Source organism: Rhinopithecus roxellana, chromosome 10 (assembly GCF_007565055.1).
Source record: "Rhinopithecus roxellana isolate Shanxi Qingling chromosome 10, ASM756505v1, whole genome shotgun sequence".
NCBI lineage: Eukaryota > Metazoa > Chordata > Mammalia > Primates > Cercopithecidae > Rhinopithecus > Rhinopithecus roxellana.
Genome location: NC_044558.1, coordinates 135,203,843 through 135,221,856, shown reverse-complemented (window position 1 = coordinate 135,221,856; position 18,014 = coordinate 135,203,843). Strand labels below are relative to the sequence as shown.

The following is an 18,014-nucleotide window of genomic DNA, read 5'->3' as shown; positions in this document are numbered from 1 at the left end:
AGGTCAAATTCCTTATTACACATCCTCCTCTCTGCTTTCATCTGCACGGTATTATTACACAGGATAAACCACCCTAAGCTACCACTCCTTTACTGTTCCCAAATGATCATCTCTTCTCAGCTTCTACTGTTTTCAAAATGTTTCCTTCTTCAATCCTGTTAGGAATCTGAGTTTTTCTTAACTCCATATGAGTCTCTAAATGTACTGGTATGTTTCTTGAAATATGCTCTAAACATGATCTAAAATATTGGTTTTACCTATACTGTTTTTCATCCACTACATCCACTACATCCACTACAATTTGGCTCAGTCTAGCCCCTTTTGAGTTCATTCATAAGTCAGGCCTAGGATTAAAGTAACTAGTATAAGGGTGCCCCAGCAGGGCACGACATGCCTCTTTCTCCCCCTTTTGTACTCAAGGCCATATTGTCCTTCATAACCTACAGACTCCTGGCCTCACTCACACCAGACCGTACCTTCATTTCACACAAATGGTTTAGGAAATCGTTGTGAAATTCCCTTTTGGCTTTCATTTATACTCTCTAATTCTTCTAGGCAAAGTAAGTCTATTAGGCAAATAAACTCAGTAATTCCTTTATTCTGATTTTAAATTAATCACAACCATCGAAGTGGTAAGAAACAGCTGACAGGTGTACTCAGAAATACTGAATTGACAGCTACACTGAATGCAGGGTTTCCCAGGGTAGTTCTTATTTTGTCACTTACTCCATTACATTCAAGGTCCCTATGCTTCATCTTTTTCCTGAGCTGTGGCAGCTCTAACTGGGGCACCCAGGGGGATACATACCAGGTAATCTCCACTTCTACTTTTCTGGTAGCTTGGCCCTGGCAAAATGAGCCCCACAATCTAGAAAGTAGGATGCTAAACAAAGTTGAGTCAACATATCTTTTTAGGCAATATCAGGTTAGAGAATACTCCTGAGGACCTGTTTCTAACCAGAACTGACAAACGTGAAAAATGCATCAGCTAGACAGCAGTCATGTGAACAAAGCCTGGAACTGCAAGTCAAGGAAATGGGTTCTGGGCCTACCTTCCGAGGTAACCAAAACCATTATTCAAAAGCAACTACTGAATGCCAGCTTGTGGGGAAAGAAATGGGGAAGGTGGCAAAATCACAATTAAAAGCATGTATATACATGAATACAAAAGCTATTATGTACAAATAAAATTAAAACACTTTAGACCAAAAAGAAATCAGAGATCTCTTAGTCTATTGCCCCAGTGTAAAAATAAAAAAACTCTGGAGTAATCATTGCCATTAAGCATTAGTATGAGGGAAATAATTTTAACTCTGAGGAAAAACAATGATTTTTTTTTTACATTTTCAACTTTGTATCAAATTAGATACTGATTACATATATTATAAAATTAATAAATCAAGCAGGCTTTTCTACTCCATAATTCATGTCACATTTAATAGTCTCTTCACAGATTCTTTGTACTGAGAAAGCGAATTTTCATTTTCCTCCTCATTTTTAAGACTAACAACAGACTTTTTGTACTCTTCAACTTCTTTAGTACCAAGGAGCTCTTCTTTATTTATTTCCATATTTTTCTCAGCAGCTTTCATCTGGAGAAGCGTTTCCAGGATATTTCTTTCTGATGAACTGTTTTCCCATATATACTCTTCCATGTCTGCTTCAGTCTTACTTTTTTCCCATTCTTCAGTTTTCTGAAACAAAACAAACAAAAAATGAGTTCTGAATTCTGAGAAATATCAAAAGTTTGTTTCTTTCTTTTTCTTTTTTTTTCCTTTTTAAGGGAAGAGAAGTTTGCAAAATGTGGAGAGGCCCTGGCCAATGCCTTGTCTGTGCACTTTGGCCCCTTAACCAGCCACCTGCACCTGCGCTTGAGGGCTGCACACTCTGTCACGTGAACACTGGTCTGTCAAGCTCTGTTACCACTCGCTACTCTATCCACATAATTACAATCTGTCTGCCTTACAAACTGTACTTACAAAGATACGCTGTTTTCCAGCAGATATAGAAAATAACTTTTTGCAGCTATTCTCTAAACCCTAAAACAAACATTTCACTTTTTTTTTTTTTTTTTTGAGATGGGTCTCACTCTGTCACCCAGGCTGGAGTGCAGTGGCATAATCACAGCTCACAGCAGCCTCAACCTCGCAGTCTCAGGTGCTTCTCCCACCTCAGGCTCCTGAGTAGCTGGGACTACAGGTGCCCACCACCATGCCCTGCTAATTTTTGTATTTTTTGTAGAGATGGGGCTTTGCCATGTTGCCCAGGGTGGTCTCGAACTCCTGGGCTCAAGTGATTATTCTGCCATGGCCTCTTAAAGTCCTGGGATTGCAGGGGCGAGCCACTGCCCCTGGCCCAACATTTGGCATGTCTGAGTTGTAATCTTCAGCTTCTTTAGTACCAAGGAGATCATTATTAAAAATGAGAGCTGAGAGGAGACTGTATTTATCTCTGTGATATACTTGCGGGATGATGAGGAAGACTATTATAATACAATTAAGAATATGATATACATAATACATGGTTTTTAGTCATAATGACTTCATATATCCTGGAATTTTCTCCCCGCCCCCAACCAAGACAGAGTCTCGCTCTCTTGCCCAGGCTGGAGTACAGTGGGGCGATCTTGGCTCACTGCAACTTCCGCCTCCCGGGTTCAAGCAATTCTCCTGCCTCAGCCTCCTGAGTAGCTGGAATTACAGGCACCCGCCACCACACCCAGCTGATTTTTGTATTTTTAGTAGAGATGGAGTTTCACCATGTTTTCCAGGCTGGTCCCAAACTCCCGACTTCAAATGATCCGCCTACTTTGGCTTCCTGAAGTGTAGGGATTACAGGCGTGAGCCACCGTGTCCAGCCTATCCTGGAATTTTATTTTGTTATTATCTTTCTGTTCCCATAATGTGAACAATGTTTTATTACTACTTGTTTTTCCTTACAAAAATTATTACCATGCTATTCTAGGGAACACTGGTAGGCTTTACAGTAATATAGCATAATTCAGATTTATAATTTAAATGGAGATGTAACAGTCTGTGAAAATCAAGCAACACAGCTACTAAGTAATATACCCTGTTCAAAGAAGTGCTGAATACTAGTCACATTTCTTCCAAATTAACACATAACAATATTCTGAGCCACAGGCTGCTATGGAATCATCTACTATTCTGAATAACAACTTTTAAAGGTGGCAAAATATTAAAAGATGAGTATATTTGTGAGGCTGTCAGAAATACTATTCTGCCTCTGGAAAATCCCCTTCAAAGAGATCCCAGCTTGAGTAGACAGCTCCAAGGCTCTGCAGAGCTGAGTGGGCACCAAGAAGCAGGTAAGGTTTCCACCTGTGCCACCCTCCCACCCCCATCCCCACTACAAGTGCCTATGAAAAGAAAAGAAAGCACTGGGGATGTGTTCCTCCAAGGGTAAAGAGGAGCCCCACCGATCACAAACAGGCCACTGGGGACAACACAGAGTCGGCAAACCCTGCTCAGATCACCGAGGCGAAAGGAAGGGACTTAGGAGAAGAAATTCTCCTTTGAATCCTTCAAACTGGGTACCGTTCCTTCAAGGGAAACCAGTAAGATGCAGGATGTCTTCCCTGGCCCCCAAATTCCTAAGCCACGTGGGGTATATTTGCACTTACAATTCCTGCATGTTTGCCCTACCTCCCTGTAACAAATTTATGGCTGTGGACAGCGTCTCAGCGTATGTTCTAGAAATATCCAGTTGAGAACCAACTCTGTGTCCTTTTTAAAAGAAAATCTGGTCAGGAGGTTTTAGGCTTGGCAGGGAAGGCATAATGTGAAACAACTTCTTTTTATTTATTATTATTTTTTAGGCTAGTCGAGTAGTGAGAACGGGGTAAGAGCAGAACAAGGAATTCAACCTGTAACTGACTGTGAACAATCAACTGAGATAACTACCTTCAGACCAGCCTGAAACAACTTGTTATGCCTCTTTCCCACAACTCTGCTGCAAATAATTTCTAACAAACTCTGAATTTGTCCATTAAAAAAAATTGGCAAAATTATCCTACTTCACCTAATTTTTACTGTAATACTTGAGAAAGGAATAAATGTCAACCCCTTAAAAAATAAATGTCCTAAATTAAATACATTATTGGTTCTATCTATTCTTAGAAATGTTTTAGATGTTTCAAGACAATGTCATAGTTTTTTCACAATTCAAACTTACACGGTAAAATATACTTAATCTAACAAACCGACAAATACATTTTATAAAGCGTTAAGTAAAACAGTCACTCCATCTCATTCCTGACTCAACTGCCTGACTGCTAGAAGACAGGCAATTAAGAGACTTAACTATTTAGTATTTTTAAGTTTCACACGTTTTATCTGAATTTTCTTAATGGCTTCAAAATAGATGCTTACGCAGAGGAATTAAAGTAAATCCACTAATAATTCCCACATTTCATGTCTCTTCCCCTTACATTTGGTATATATAATTATACACTGGTTTGCCAAGATGTATTATAGGTGTGCCAAGATATTGATTCCCTCAGCCCTTGTAGCCAGGTGAGCCTCGAATACTGGCAGCAGAAGGAAGCGCGCTCCTCCTTCATTCATCTCAGGTGTGATCAAAGCTTACCTACCGCCAACCTCAACTCCTGTGCTCAAAGGACACTCCTGCCTCAGCCTCCTGATTAGCTGCACTATGATTACAGGTGCACGCCACCATGCCCAGCTAATTTAAAATTTTTTTTTTTTTTCTGTAGAGACAGGGTCTTGCTATGTTGCCTAAGGCTGGTCTTAAACTCCTGGCCTAGAGCAATCCTCCTGCCCCAGCCTCTCAAGGTGCTGGGATTACAGGGTGGAAGCCACCGCACCTGGCCAGTAAATAATTTTCTAAGTGTGTAATCACATGAACAGGTACATGGAGGCAGGCCAAGGTGGATATCCAGGCCTGCATGACAGCGAGTCTGGCATGCAGGTGCACACCCCCACTTGTTATATAACCTGTTTGTGTAAGTTCATCGTTGGTTCTGAGCCACTGTTGTCTGTAAAAGGTATAATTGCCCTGCTACCGTTGTACAGGCGCTCTTGGGGCTCAGCTTGGCTCAACATGGCTCTTTGTAGGCACTGGTGCCCACAGAAAGAGAGAGCCAAAGCTGTCCGTCTGGACAGGAGGGAGCCAGGACACAGCTCAGCTTGCTCATGCCCAGATAAAGGGTTAAGCTGCTGACCCTGAAGGCAGGGGAGAGCCTTCCGCGAAGCTGCAGGCATGGCGGTCGCCGGAGCCACACAGCCGGAGCAAACTGCTGAGTTAAAGGTGGATGGATAGTGTAAGAAAAGCTGTTCATAAGAGAGCTAGTGTAAGAAAGCTGTTAATTTGAGCTGCTGCTGAATAAAACTATCTTTCACCTGCCTACAGCCCCCCAAGTGTTCTTTCTGCTTATCCACCCACACCCCTCGGACTTCAGCATGGGCTGGACCTGGACCCCGGGATCCGACAAAAAGGATAGGAAACCCTGCACTATGGAATAATGTATATTTAGAGAAGAAAATCACTATGGTTTAAAGTCACTAGTAAGGAAAACAAACTACATTCTGTAAAAAGGCCTGGCTTCTTATCCTGTACTGAAAACAATGCAGTATGTCTCAGTTGCAAAGTAAACAAAACCAAATTTACCTTTCTCTCTCTCTCTCTCTCTCTCTCTCTCTCTCTCTCTCTCTCTCTCTCTCTCTCCCTCCCTCCCTCCCTCCCCTCCCCCTCCCCCTCCCCCTCCCCCTCCCCCTCCCCCTCCCCCTCCCCCTCCCCCTCCCTCTCCCTCTCCCTCTCTCTCTCCCTCTCTCTCTCTCTCTCTCTCTCTCTCTCTCTCTCTCGTAGCAGGGACTATAGGCGCCCACTACCACACCTGGCTAATTTTTGCATTTTTAGTAGAGATTGGGTTTCACCATGTTGGCCAGGCTGGTCTTGAATTCCTGACCTCAGGTGATCCACCAGCCTTGGCCTCCCAAACTGCTGGGATTACAGGCATGAGCCATGCTGCCTGGCCTTCTTTTTTCTTTTTTGAGACAGGGTCTCCCTCTGTCACTTAGGCTGCAGCGCAGTGGCGCTATCTTGGCTTACTGCAGCCTCAACTTCCTGAGCTAATGCGATCCCCTTGCCTCAGCCTCCAGAGTAGCTGGGACTACCAAAGAGTACCACCACGCCCTGCTAATGTTTGCATTTTTTTTTTATAGAGATGTGGTTTTGTCATGTTGCCCAGGCTGTTCTCAAATTCCCGGGCTCAAGTGATCCACCTGCCTCGGCCTCCCAAAATGTTAGGATTACAGGTGTGAGCCACTGTGCCCAGCCAAATTCACATTTTCTACATGGTCTAGCTTTAGGATCCAAACTCTGCACAGCTGAATAAAAATTCCAAGATAATGATAGTAACAATCCCAACAAACTGAATATTTAATTATATATCAGGTATCTTAAATGCTTACGTATACTATTACATATAATTCTTGTTAAGATGTACTGGGATAAATTTTAAGAATTACATAGGTAAGAAAACTGAGTATTATGGAAGTTAAACAGAGGTCCACAATCTATTGGGGGATTTCAGATTTCAGAAATTTTTGTACTTTAGAAAGTGAATTATGGTGCGTATAGCATATATTTTTTAACACCTTTACAGGAGGGTCTATAGCAGCATTACCTAATCTAACACATAATTTTTAATGCAACATATATGAATATTTACACTAAATGGAATGAAAAAAATATAAATAGCCTCTCATCTATTCAGGTCACATGTTTGTCACCAAATAAGTTACGGAAAGACTAACAATTTCTAAAGCTTTTTGGGTTTCTAAATTACAGATGCAGGGCTGAGGCAGCTAAGTTTTTTTTGCTCAAGGTCACCCAGGAAGTTAGTATAAGATGGTATTTACTGTGAGCTTTGGTATCTCCCAGACCTCAGTTTAAATCCTAACTTTCATCATTTATTATTGTAATAGGTGAGTTCCTTGAACTTGTATCTCTGTAAGAACTGACTTCACAAGGCTGTTCTGAAGATTAAAAGAGGTAAGGAATATCTATATACTTACAGGATCTGGCTCATAGTAAACATTACATAAATGTTGTTGTTAATAATATAACTTGAAAGAGGAGTGAGTTTCAAACCCACATTTCCCTACCTCTTGAGCCTGGGAGGCAGATGTTGCTGTGAGCCAAGATCACACCACTGCACTCCAGCCCGGGTGACTGGGCCAGACCTTGTCACACACACAAAGTTTATTTTATTGAAGTGTAGTTATTTTATACTATATACTAATTTTAAAATATATACTAATTTTAAAGCACAAACAGCATATTCAAATTACTGGGGGCAATTAACAATACCACTTTAAGCTGAAATTGATCACCACTTAGGCAAATAATTCAATTAATTTGTCAACTCCTATTTTAATGCTTTGACCATTAAATATTTACAATTTCACCATTTAATTTATAAGTATGTATAACACTAACACACACACACACACCCCTTTTCCTTTCCTTCCCGCCTGCAATGAGAGAATCTGCCCTGACCCCAACCCCTGAAGAAGCAACTTTCCATTCCATGTGATCCTGTTCTCTTTTCCAGTTGGCTCGATTATTCATTTACTCATTCATTCAATAAATATTTCTTGCACAACTACTCTACCAGGCATAGTGTTCTCTGGGAACGTTCAGTCTAACGAGAGACCTGAAGTTGACGGTGAGCCAGTCAGATGAATACTGTGATCCCAGTAGAGGAGAAGCATCCACAAAGGCCTTGAAGCCGGTTAACACAATCAAGGAAATGAATGAAGGCCAATGAGAAGGAAGTGGCATGGGCTGAGGCTGAAAAGCTGTTGGAACACTCACTCCATGCCAGGCACTATTCTAAGTGCCTTACAGATATTAACTCATTTAATTCTCACAGTAAACCTAGGAGTGAGTTAGTACTATTATCATCTGTTTTACAGATCAGGAAGCTGAAGCCCAGAGCAACTGAATAATTTGCCCAAAACCACACTGCTTGTTAGTGTTAGAACAACATGTTCTAAGGAACCTCCAGGCATGATAAAAGAAGTAACAAAAAAATATAGTAACATAACTGGAACCTATCATCTTTTTTTTTCCTTGTATGAATTTAATACAAAGAAAAACATAATAGCTAATTCATGCAAGGGTCAGTGTATTCTGCTGTAACAGAAGGCAAAGAAATATCTGCTCTACTGAATACATAAGCCTGTCACCTCCTACCTTCTTATTTACAACTCTCTTTGCCTAGGACATGAATCATAGTAATATTCCACTTCTCATGATTACAAGTAAGGCCTTGTGCTGTATGAGAGAAAACAGTTTAACCATTTTTTAAAATCCCAGGCAATTTGAAAATCATAAAAAATACGAGGAGGCAAATATTCATAAAAAGTGAAAAAAGAATGACTGTCAATTCTTTCAGCTACCAAAGCTAAATTTTTAACTACGTCAAGGAATTCAATTAAGTTTTAAAAAACGTTTACTGAATGCAAATTTGCATCCTGGCACCCTGATCAACTCCTCAGACACTGTACTAGATGCTGAAAATATAAAGATGAATGAATATACACTCCTTATCCTCTGTGATCTCACAATCTAATGGGGTAAGCAGACACGTGTACAGGCAATTACCAGAAAAGTAATAAAAGGAATGCTAGCTAGAGCAGGGAAAAGGGATGGGCAGGAAACAGAGAGGTTACATTTGACATGTATTAAAAGATTCCTATGAATTTGCAAGGCTGATCAATTTGAAAAAAGAATTATAAGCAAAGAGAATAACATATGCAAAGTTATGAAAGAACATATTATGTTCATTATGGCTAAGGTATAGGCTATATAATGTATATTTCCTGGGTGCTGGTAATGAGGTGGCAAATTGCTGTGAATGGCATGCTAAGGAATTCAGACATTATCCTAAGTAATGGGAAACCACTGAAGGATTTTGTAAAGGAATATGGTGCAAGAGATTTGTTTTTTTGAACAATTACTCGAACAGTAATATAGAAGGTGGATGAGACAAGGAAATCAATTAGAAGCCTATTGTAGTTTTCAGGTAAATGATGATGAAAACTTATACTAGAGTGTAGCGGTAGGGATAAAAAGGGGGAAACGATTTTAACCGATATTTAAAAGCGAAACTGAAAGACTTGGTAACTTATTTGGTATCAGAAGAGAGGGAAGAAGACTGTAACTCTCAAATGTATGACTTCAGCCACTGGGTGGGGAAGAAGAATGTGAGCAGAAAGGTCTTTTAAGTATATAATAAAATGAAGTCCTGCCTGAAGGCAAAGAGTTATGAGATTGTCACCTTCTGTGTAGCACCATCCTACTCAGGGATCTAGAACACTGCTTATTGTCTATCACATCAAGTCTAAATTCCTATTTATGTACAACAGAAAAATCCCTCCATTTTCTTGCCTGCTCGTTCTAATTACCACCCTTTACCCTCAAGCTCTAATATGAGATATAGGTTGAGTATCCCTTATCCAAAATGCTTAGGATCAGAAGTGTTTCAGATTTCGATTTTTTAAAGGATTTTAGAATCTGCATTATACTGACTGGTTGAGCATTCCTAATCTGAAAATCTGAAATGTGAAATGCTCTTCTGAGCATCATGTCGGTGCTCAAAAAGTTGCAGATTTTGGAGCATTTCAGATACCAGATTTTCAGATTAGGGATACTCAAACTTACACATACAAAAACTGTCTTAAAAAAGACAAGCCAACTTAATCAGTTTCCTTATTTACAACATGCAAAGACTGGAGAAATTATTCACAATCCGGGCTCAGCACCAGAATCACCTGTGGAGCTTTTAAAACTGTATAAAAACCTGGGTCTTACAGCTAGAGATTCTGATTCTGCAGGGCCCAAGCAGCTGTAGTTATAAAAGCTTCTCAGGTGGCACTGACACAACCCCCAGCTGAAAACAGGTTATGGAGATAGATGAATTTTCAGTTAGTTGTTCATTTTGAAAGGAGACTAAACTAGCAGTTAAAGTCAGATTTGATTTCATCTCTTATTTCATTACATTTTGAAAGTCAAAGTTAAATAAAACTAAATAATATGATACCATGGAAAGAATATGATACGTTGAAGCTGCAGTTCAGGTCTGAGTTCCTCCGCTGAAAAGCTCTGTAACCTTGGGCAAAGTACCTGACCCTTCCTCTAAATCTTAATTTCTCAGTGTATAAAATGAAAAGGCTATATAATAAGATAAGCTGTTTGATTCCTGACCTTCAAAGTTAGCCCTAATTTAAAATGGATGGCTGCACTAAATGCTTTGTGTTTTTAAAGAAAAAAAAAAAAAAGACAAAGTATTTTGAAGCACTTTTAAAAGACGGAACATGCTGGGCATGGTGACACGCCTATAGTCCTACTCGGGAGGCCAAGGCGGGAAGATCACTTGAGCCTGGGAGGCAGAGGCTGCAGTGAGCCGGGATCACGCCACTGCACTCCAGTCTGGGCGACAGAGTGAGACCCCACCTCACTGTGTGTTGTCGGGGAGAGATGGAACAACTACTTCAAACCCCTTTCTGGTGTCCTTTTTATGTTAATACAAAGTGATCACTGAAGCAGCACAGAGTTAAAAAAAAAAAAAAAAAAAAAAAGCCAGAGACAGAGACCCAGTTAACTCTCACAGCAACATCACAGGTCCACTTTTTAGAACAAAGGCCAGATGCATTTGTCTGAAATCAAGTAAAACTGTGGCATGTAGTTATTCTTTACCATTACTGGCCAACCACTAATGCTCGGACTCACGGGAATTCAACGCATGTGTGTAGTTAGTTGTTTAACAAACACTGTAACATTAGTAAGTTTATGCATAAAGTGTTAAATAAAAACATACGCTTCATGTTAAAGAGATGCATCTTGCCAGGAAGAGCCAGTTTTTTTTTAGAATATAGATTCTATTAACATTGTTGACTGTAAATTTCATCATGAACTGAACTCACAGAAGCAAGTATTTGTGGAGAACTTACAAAGTAATGTAAAATTCGAATACCTTTTAAAAACTTTCTAATTGTTTTTTGTATTTTTAGTAGAGATGAGGTTTTGCTGTGTTGGCCAGGCTGGTCTCGAACTCCAGGCCTCAAGTGATCTGCCTGCCTCGGCCTCCCAAACTGCTAAGATTACAGGCATGAGCCAGCACGCCCAGCCTCAATAGTTGCTATGAAACATTTAGTATTCTTACCTAGCACTGACCTTGATAGTTTGGAGTACAAAGTACAATAGGTCAGATCCCTGCTAATGAGGCCCTAAAGTTAGAAAAAGAAAACACACATGGAACAATCTGTGACTAAGACAACTAACTGCAGTCAGGTGTTCCAGTGACCAGCATAGAAAATAAAACACAGTAATTTGCTATCTATACAAAGCAGAAGTCAGACAAAAACTACCAGCCTCAAAGCAGGTTGAGGTCTTGAAAGATATATAAGAAATGAATAAGTAGAGAAGAATTAAACATGAAATGGTAAATTATACAACCTGTGCTACAGACCAAATGTTTGTGTCCCCCCCACCAAATTCAGATATTGGAATTCCAATCCTCAATATGACAGAGACAGGAGAGAAGTTCCTTCCTCTCTCTCTGTTCTCCACCAAGTGAGGACACAGTAAGACGATAGCCATATGCAAACCAGGAGGAGGGCCCTTACCCTAATCCAACCATCCTGGCACCCTGATCAACTCCTCAGCCTCTAGAACTGTGAGGAATAAATTTCTGTCGTTTAAGCCATTCAATCTATGGTAATTTGTTATGATAGCTCAAACTAAGACAACCTTAACACTTTTGTGATATTTATTATTATACCTCCTTGCTCCCACTAGAGTGTTCTTCAATTGGAGACAATGGTTTTCCCACGATTTATTAACCTTCATATCCAAAGCAAATAGACAATTAATAAACATTTGCCGTATTTATTTATTTATTTATTTATTTATTTATTTATTTATTTATTTTGAGGCGGAGTTTCACTCTTGTTGCCCAGGCTGGAGTGCAGTGGTGCCATCTCGGCTCACTGCAACCTCCGCCTCCTGGGTTCAAGCCATTCTCCTGCCTCAGCCTCGCAAGTAGCTGGGATTACAGGTGCCCACCACCACACCCAGCTAATTTTTGTATTTTTAGTAGAGACAGGGTTTCACCATGTTGGCCAGGTTGGTCTCAAACTTCTGACCTCAGGTGATCCACCTGCCTCAGCCTCCCAAAGTGCTAGGATTATAGGCGTGAGCCACCGTGCCCAGCCAACATTTGCTGGGCAACATTTTTAACGAACGTGCACTTGACATTTGACACAGGATGGTTTACTGTTTCATGAACAGTGAAACAGTCAGAGGGGGCCAGATGTGGTGGCTCACGCTTGTAATTCCAGCACTTTGGGGGGCAGAGGCAGGAGGATCACCTGAGCCCAGGAGTTCGAGAACAGTGTGGTGAACAGAGCGAGACTTCATCTCTACAAAAAATAAAAAAATTAGCTCTGCATGGTGACACTTGCCTGCGGTCCCAGCTACTTGGGAGGCTGAGGTGGGAGGATCGTTTGAGCTTGGGAGGTAGAGGCTGCATGCAGTGAGCTATGATGGTGCTACTGCACTCCAGCCTGGGTGATAAAGCAAAACTCAGTCTCCAAAGAGAAAATAAACTTCTAAAATTGTCTAGTAAAACACACACACACAAGCCCCCAAAATAAAATAAAACAAAAATAGTGAGAAGTACTTTTTCAAATGACTAGTAAAATACTGTATCAGCTCAATGTTGCCCTCTGGTTACAAATCTACATTTTGCAAATAAGCACTATGACGAGCTTCACAGCCTGTCTCTTACTGCCAGCCTCACCTCCTTTCTTGGCCCTGTTAGTTCTATACCCTGGCTACACCAAACTTCTGCCTGCTCTTTAAACCCACAAGGCTTAGAAAGTTCTTCACCCACTCTGTGCTGCGTACTTCTATTCATCTTCTAAAACCCATCATCATTCCTGTGATGTTTTCAGGGAGAGTTAACCCTTGTCTGTGGCTCTCACAGCACTGTGATCCTACTTCCATTAAACTCAACAGATTATATTATAACCAACGGTTTCCCTCCAGAAATCAAGGTACCTAAGGCAGGGGGTCATTCATTTTGATAGTGGCACCTAGCAACATATCTTGTACACAAGAACTAAATAGTTGTTGAATGCAAAAAGAGAACAACAACGTAGCAAACATTGCTCAAGCATTCTCAAGTGGAAATGCAGGTGTGTAGGCATACACAATCAAAATGAACTCATACATCCGACAGATTAAGTGGTGATTATGGCTCTGCAAAAGTATTCATTTTTATCAGAAATATCTGTAATAATGTCCCCTTTAAAATGAACTCCTAGAAAGTATAAAATTCTCCAACTTAGACTTTTTTAATTTTTATTTTTAGAGGTGGGGGATCTTGCTATTTGCCCAAGCTGGACTCGAATTCCTGGGTTCAACAGATCCTCCTGCCCCAGCCTCCAGAGAAACTGGGACTACAGGAGTGCAACACTGCTTGGCTAAATTAGAAATATTTGTTACATGACTTTTCAGAACCATTTTATTACAAAGCTAGACACAGTTCTGGCAATAAGACTATCATGAAATCCAAATAGTACAGCTGAAGTTTTAAAATGTAAAAAAGCAACCATTAGTAATTCAATATAATCATCCATGAATCTCTGAAATTTGATTTCAGATCTCTAACTTTTCTAAAGCAAGTGTTTTTTTCTCTTCCCCAGTATTTGTGCTTATCTTTGGTGTAAGTCACTTTGCAAAATGATTCAATCATTTCTTAACCCAGTCATTTATGGAAGGTTTCAATTTTTAAAAAAATCACTAAAAAGTTAAAATGAAGGAAGTTGTGTTATCATCAATTATGTCGAATTGTGAGTAGGATACACATCCTGAAGAGTATAGATCTGACTTTACTTGTACAAACTCTGCCAAATTAAATGTAAACTATATATATTAATAGAAATTTAGAAACCATGAATTTAAAATTCTAAGAAAAAAATTTCCTTTATTATTAATATTAACAATATTTACAGACGCTTATGGTGAGTCCACTATTTGTTAGACACTTTATGCAAATTCTCCCTGATCCATCCAAAAATCCTTAGGAAAAAAACTGAACCTCAGAGATTAAATAGTCAGAGGCTGACTATTACACAGGTACTAAGTAATGGCCCTAGAATTCAAATCCATGTCTGTCTGGCTCCAAAGGTTAAAAATGTATTCCAATGCTAACAATATGTAATACTAAAATAGGAAACCAAATCTCTACAACTCTCCTTACTTCTTAATTTATTTTTAAATTATTATTATTATTATTATTTGAGACAGAGTCTCACTCTGTCACCCAGACTGAGTGCAGTGGTACGATCTTGGCTCACTGCAACCTCCGACTCCCGGGTTCAAGCGATTATTGTGCCTCAGTCTCCCGAGTAGCTGGGACTAGAGGCACCCACCACCACACCAGGCTAATTTTTTGTATTTTTAGTAGAGACGGGGTTTCATCATGTTGCCCAGGCTGGTATCGAACTCCTGAGCTCGGGCAATCCGCCTGCCTCGGCCTCCCAAAGTGCTCCCAGCCTCCTTCTTCTTTAAACTGCTGAAGGATAAATGAATGGTCCAGTGAATATGCGACTCTTTTCTAACCTTCCCAGCACTGAAATAATTATTCTTTGAGGCATTACTAAGCCTTTATGCCTGAAGCTTACGCTTTGTGATGTCTGTTTACTGAAGTCTACTTTGACACTTCTATAGTAAACTGTTTTGAATAGTATATAACAGTAATATCCTTCTACCAGAGTCTAGATGATCACTTCTCCAGAGGGATTTCAGTACTACGAGCTACATAAAAACACCAGCTACTTTCCCCTCAATGCTACTTAGAGGTAACCTCTAGGGGAAGGTTAAAAAGCCAAGGGAAGGCAGGGCACAGTGGCTCATGCCTATAATCCCAACACTTTGGGAGGCCACAGTGAATGGATTGTCTGAGCCTAGGAGTTCAAGACCAACCTGGGCAACACAGTGAAATCCTGTCTCTACAAAAAAAAAAAATGCAAAAATTAACTGGGCATGGTGGTGTGCACCTTTAGTCCCAACTATTCAGGAGGCTGAGGTGGGAGGGCCACTTGAACCCAGGAGGCCAAGGCTGCAGTGAGCCATGATTGTACCACTGCACTCCAGCGTGGGCAACAAAGCAAGTCCCTGTCTCAAAGAAAAAAAAGAAAAAGCCGAGGGAAGCATATATTTGGATATTAAATGCTCAGATGCTAGCCTATAAAAAATCAAGCAATGGATTAAAAAGAGGCTCTCTATTTGATTAAATAACAGGTGATAACATGAATTTCAAGTATGAATTCCATGTTGGTGAGAGAAAATGAATTTCAATTAAATAAAAATTCTTTTCTAGCAGGTCTGCAAAATTTCACAGCTCATCTGTATTCAAAATCTTCTTCACTGATGGTACTTGTTTAGAAAGGACCAAGAAACAATGTTAATATAGAATTCTTCAAGTATGCTTGTTTGGACAGTTGGATGTGGCTACTTATTCTGGCATCAAAGTAATTAGCATTAAAGATCAAAGGCTTCTGTGTGAATCCAGAAGGCAACCCTGTTTGGATTCTAAGTCACGGAACCACAGAAAGAATCCCATAAATCAGCTTCCACTGAATTTATGCCTATCATTTCCTTCCGGGCAAATTCATTTTATAAGATACTGGCAAAATAAGAGAGTCAAAACGGGTCGTATTTATTGTTCGTTATTAACTCTTTAAGCAGTAACAGCCATAAAAATGTACCTATTTCAGCCCTGTTGCTGGTTCAAAAGGAAACTTAATTATCTTAAGCCAACGGCGTTTCTAAAATCAATTGTTAGGAAAGAGAGATTAACTGCTATTCTGATATTGCTCCTAAAGCCAGAACTAGAAAATCCAGATAAATTATGATAATGGAAATAATTGTAAAGAAGAGAAGAGCTTACCAGCTACTTTTTGTATTTACTAATCTCCCAACTAAGTTTTTTTTCTGTCACTTTCCATTCATCCTCTTGTGTTAAAACTCTTTTACCATAACATGAAGGAAGAGCTGGGAGCAGTTTAGAGAACAGCTGCATGTACTCACAGAATCACAGTAACTCGGGCTGAAAGGAGGTTCCAAAGGCCATGGAATTTAACTACCTATTCAAGGAGCATACATTTTTTGCCTGTCTTCACTAAGTGGCCAATGGACAGAATGTCTTTTACCTATTGAAGTAGCTCATTGCATCTTATGGTAGCTCTCTTAGAAAGTTCCCCTTTGGGAGGGCTGGGCATGGTGGCTCACACCTGTAATCCCAGCACTTTGGGAGGCCGAGGTGGGTGGATCACCTGAGGTCAGGAGTTCGAGACCAGCCTGGCCAAAATGGCAAAACCTCATCCCTACTAAAAGTACAAAAATTAGCCAGGCAGTAGTGGTGCATGCCTGTGGTCCCAGCTACTCAAGAGGCTGAAGCAGAAGAATCACTTGAGCCTGGGAAGCGGAGGTTGCGGTGAGCTGAGATCGTACCACTGCACTCTAGCCTGGGCAACGGAGCAAGACTTAAAAAAAAAAAAAAAAGTTCTCACTTAGTAAACTGAAGTCTGTCTCCGTCTTACTATTGTTTCTACCTTGTTGTATCTCTAAGAGTCATTAAAAACAAATGTAAACCCTCTTCCATATGAAAACTTTTATTTATTTTTTCAATTTTTCTTTACTTTTTCCTTTTTTCACTGTTTCTGTAGACACTGACATATGAAGTCCTTTCTAAAGAACATGACCCCTTTCTCCAGCTATCTTTATTCCTTTGAATATTCCTAGTATGAAATGCTATTGAGTTCCCCTGTGTTGGGTAAGGCACAAAAAATTTAATTTAAATGCATACCTAAAATTATTTTAATTTTAAAAATTACCATTTCAAACTTTGAGTTACCTAAACATATTGGCTACCAACTTCAAATTAGATGAGCTGTTGCTCAGACATAGTGAAATCTTCCTTATAAATGTATATACTTATATGAAAACTCCACACATTCAGACTCGAGTATTTTTAATACTATTTAAATACAGTTAGCATTCCTAATCTGAAAATCCAAAATCTGAAATGCTTGAAAATCCAAAACCTTTTGAACACTGATATGACTCACACATGGAAAATTTATACCCAATCTCATGTGATGGAGCATGGTCAAATTTTGTTTCATGCACACAATTACCGAAAATATTGTATAAAATTACCTTTAGGCTATGTGTATAAAGTGTATATGAAACATAAATGAATTTCCTGTTTAGACGTGGGTCCCATCCTCAAGGTATCTCATTATACATTAATAGGCAAATATTCCAAAACCTGAAAAAACCTAAAATCTGAAACACTTCTGGTCCCAAGCATTTTGGATAAAGAATACTCAAGCTATAATTAACTGCCCTTAGGTGTCCCTAAGGTATAACAGTCAAATGTTCACACAAAATGTTACGTGTTCATTAAAAATTTCAATAAACATTTAAAATACCTTTCTATAAAGTTTTGCTCTGCAATTTAAAGAGGATGAATTATAAATTCTCAAATTACACAATAATTATTATTCTCTTCATAGCTAACAACTTTCACCCAAAGTCAAAAAAACAACCAAAGTCAAAAACTCTGAAGTTTCAAAGCATTTTAGGAATATGATTTCAGCAAGGTCCTGTGATGAACTGAATAACTGTATTTCAAATCCTACTTCACTTTTAAAGTCAGTAGAAGCTACCTATGACATTTCATGCATACTTAGATTATTTAGCAGTTCACAAAATACTCAACTGAATACATGCCACACAGAGTATTTTGAAAGGTTAACATCATCTAAATTACACTAACAAAATCATTAAATATTCACACACACTTACCCAAGACTCATGGTATAACACTGTTAGTAGATACACTGCATAATCACGGTTCTGCCTCCTTAAAGGGCACCTATTAAAGGGAAAGC

General features: G+C 39.6%; 1 protein-coding gene across 2 annotated transcripts in view; it reads right to left on the bottom strand.

The window, feature by feature from the left end:
- Positions 1-578: 578 nt before the first annotated feature.
- Positions 579-18,014, bottom strand: part of MRPS35 (mitochondrial ribosomal protein S35) — a 43,767-nt gene continuing 26,331 nt past the window's right edge. For both annotated transcript variants that reach the window (XM_010379882.2, XM_010379883.2), the window contains 2 exons: positions 17,929-17,998; positions 579-1,694 (listed from right to left, as the gene is read on the bottom strand). In XM_010379882.2, the coding sequence (XP_010378184.2) occupies positions 1,425-1,694; positions 17,929-17,998 (340 nt within the window). In that variant the 3' untranslated portion in view covers positions 579-1,424. The remainder of the gene's footprint in view (positions 1,695-17,928; positions 17,999-18,014) is intronic.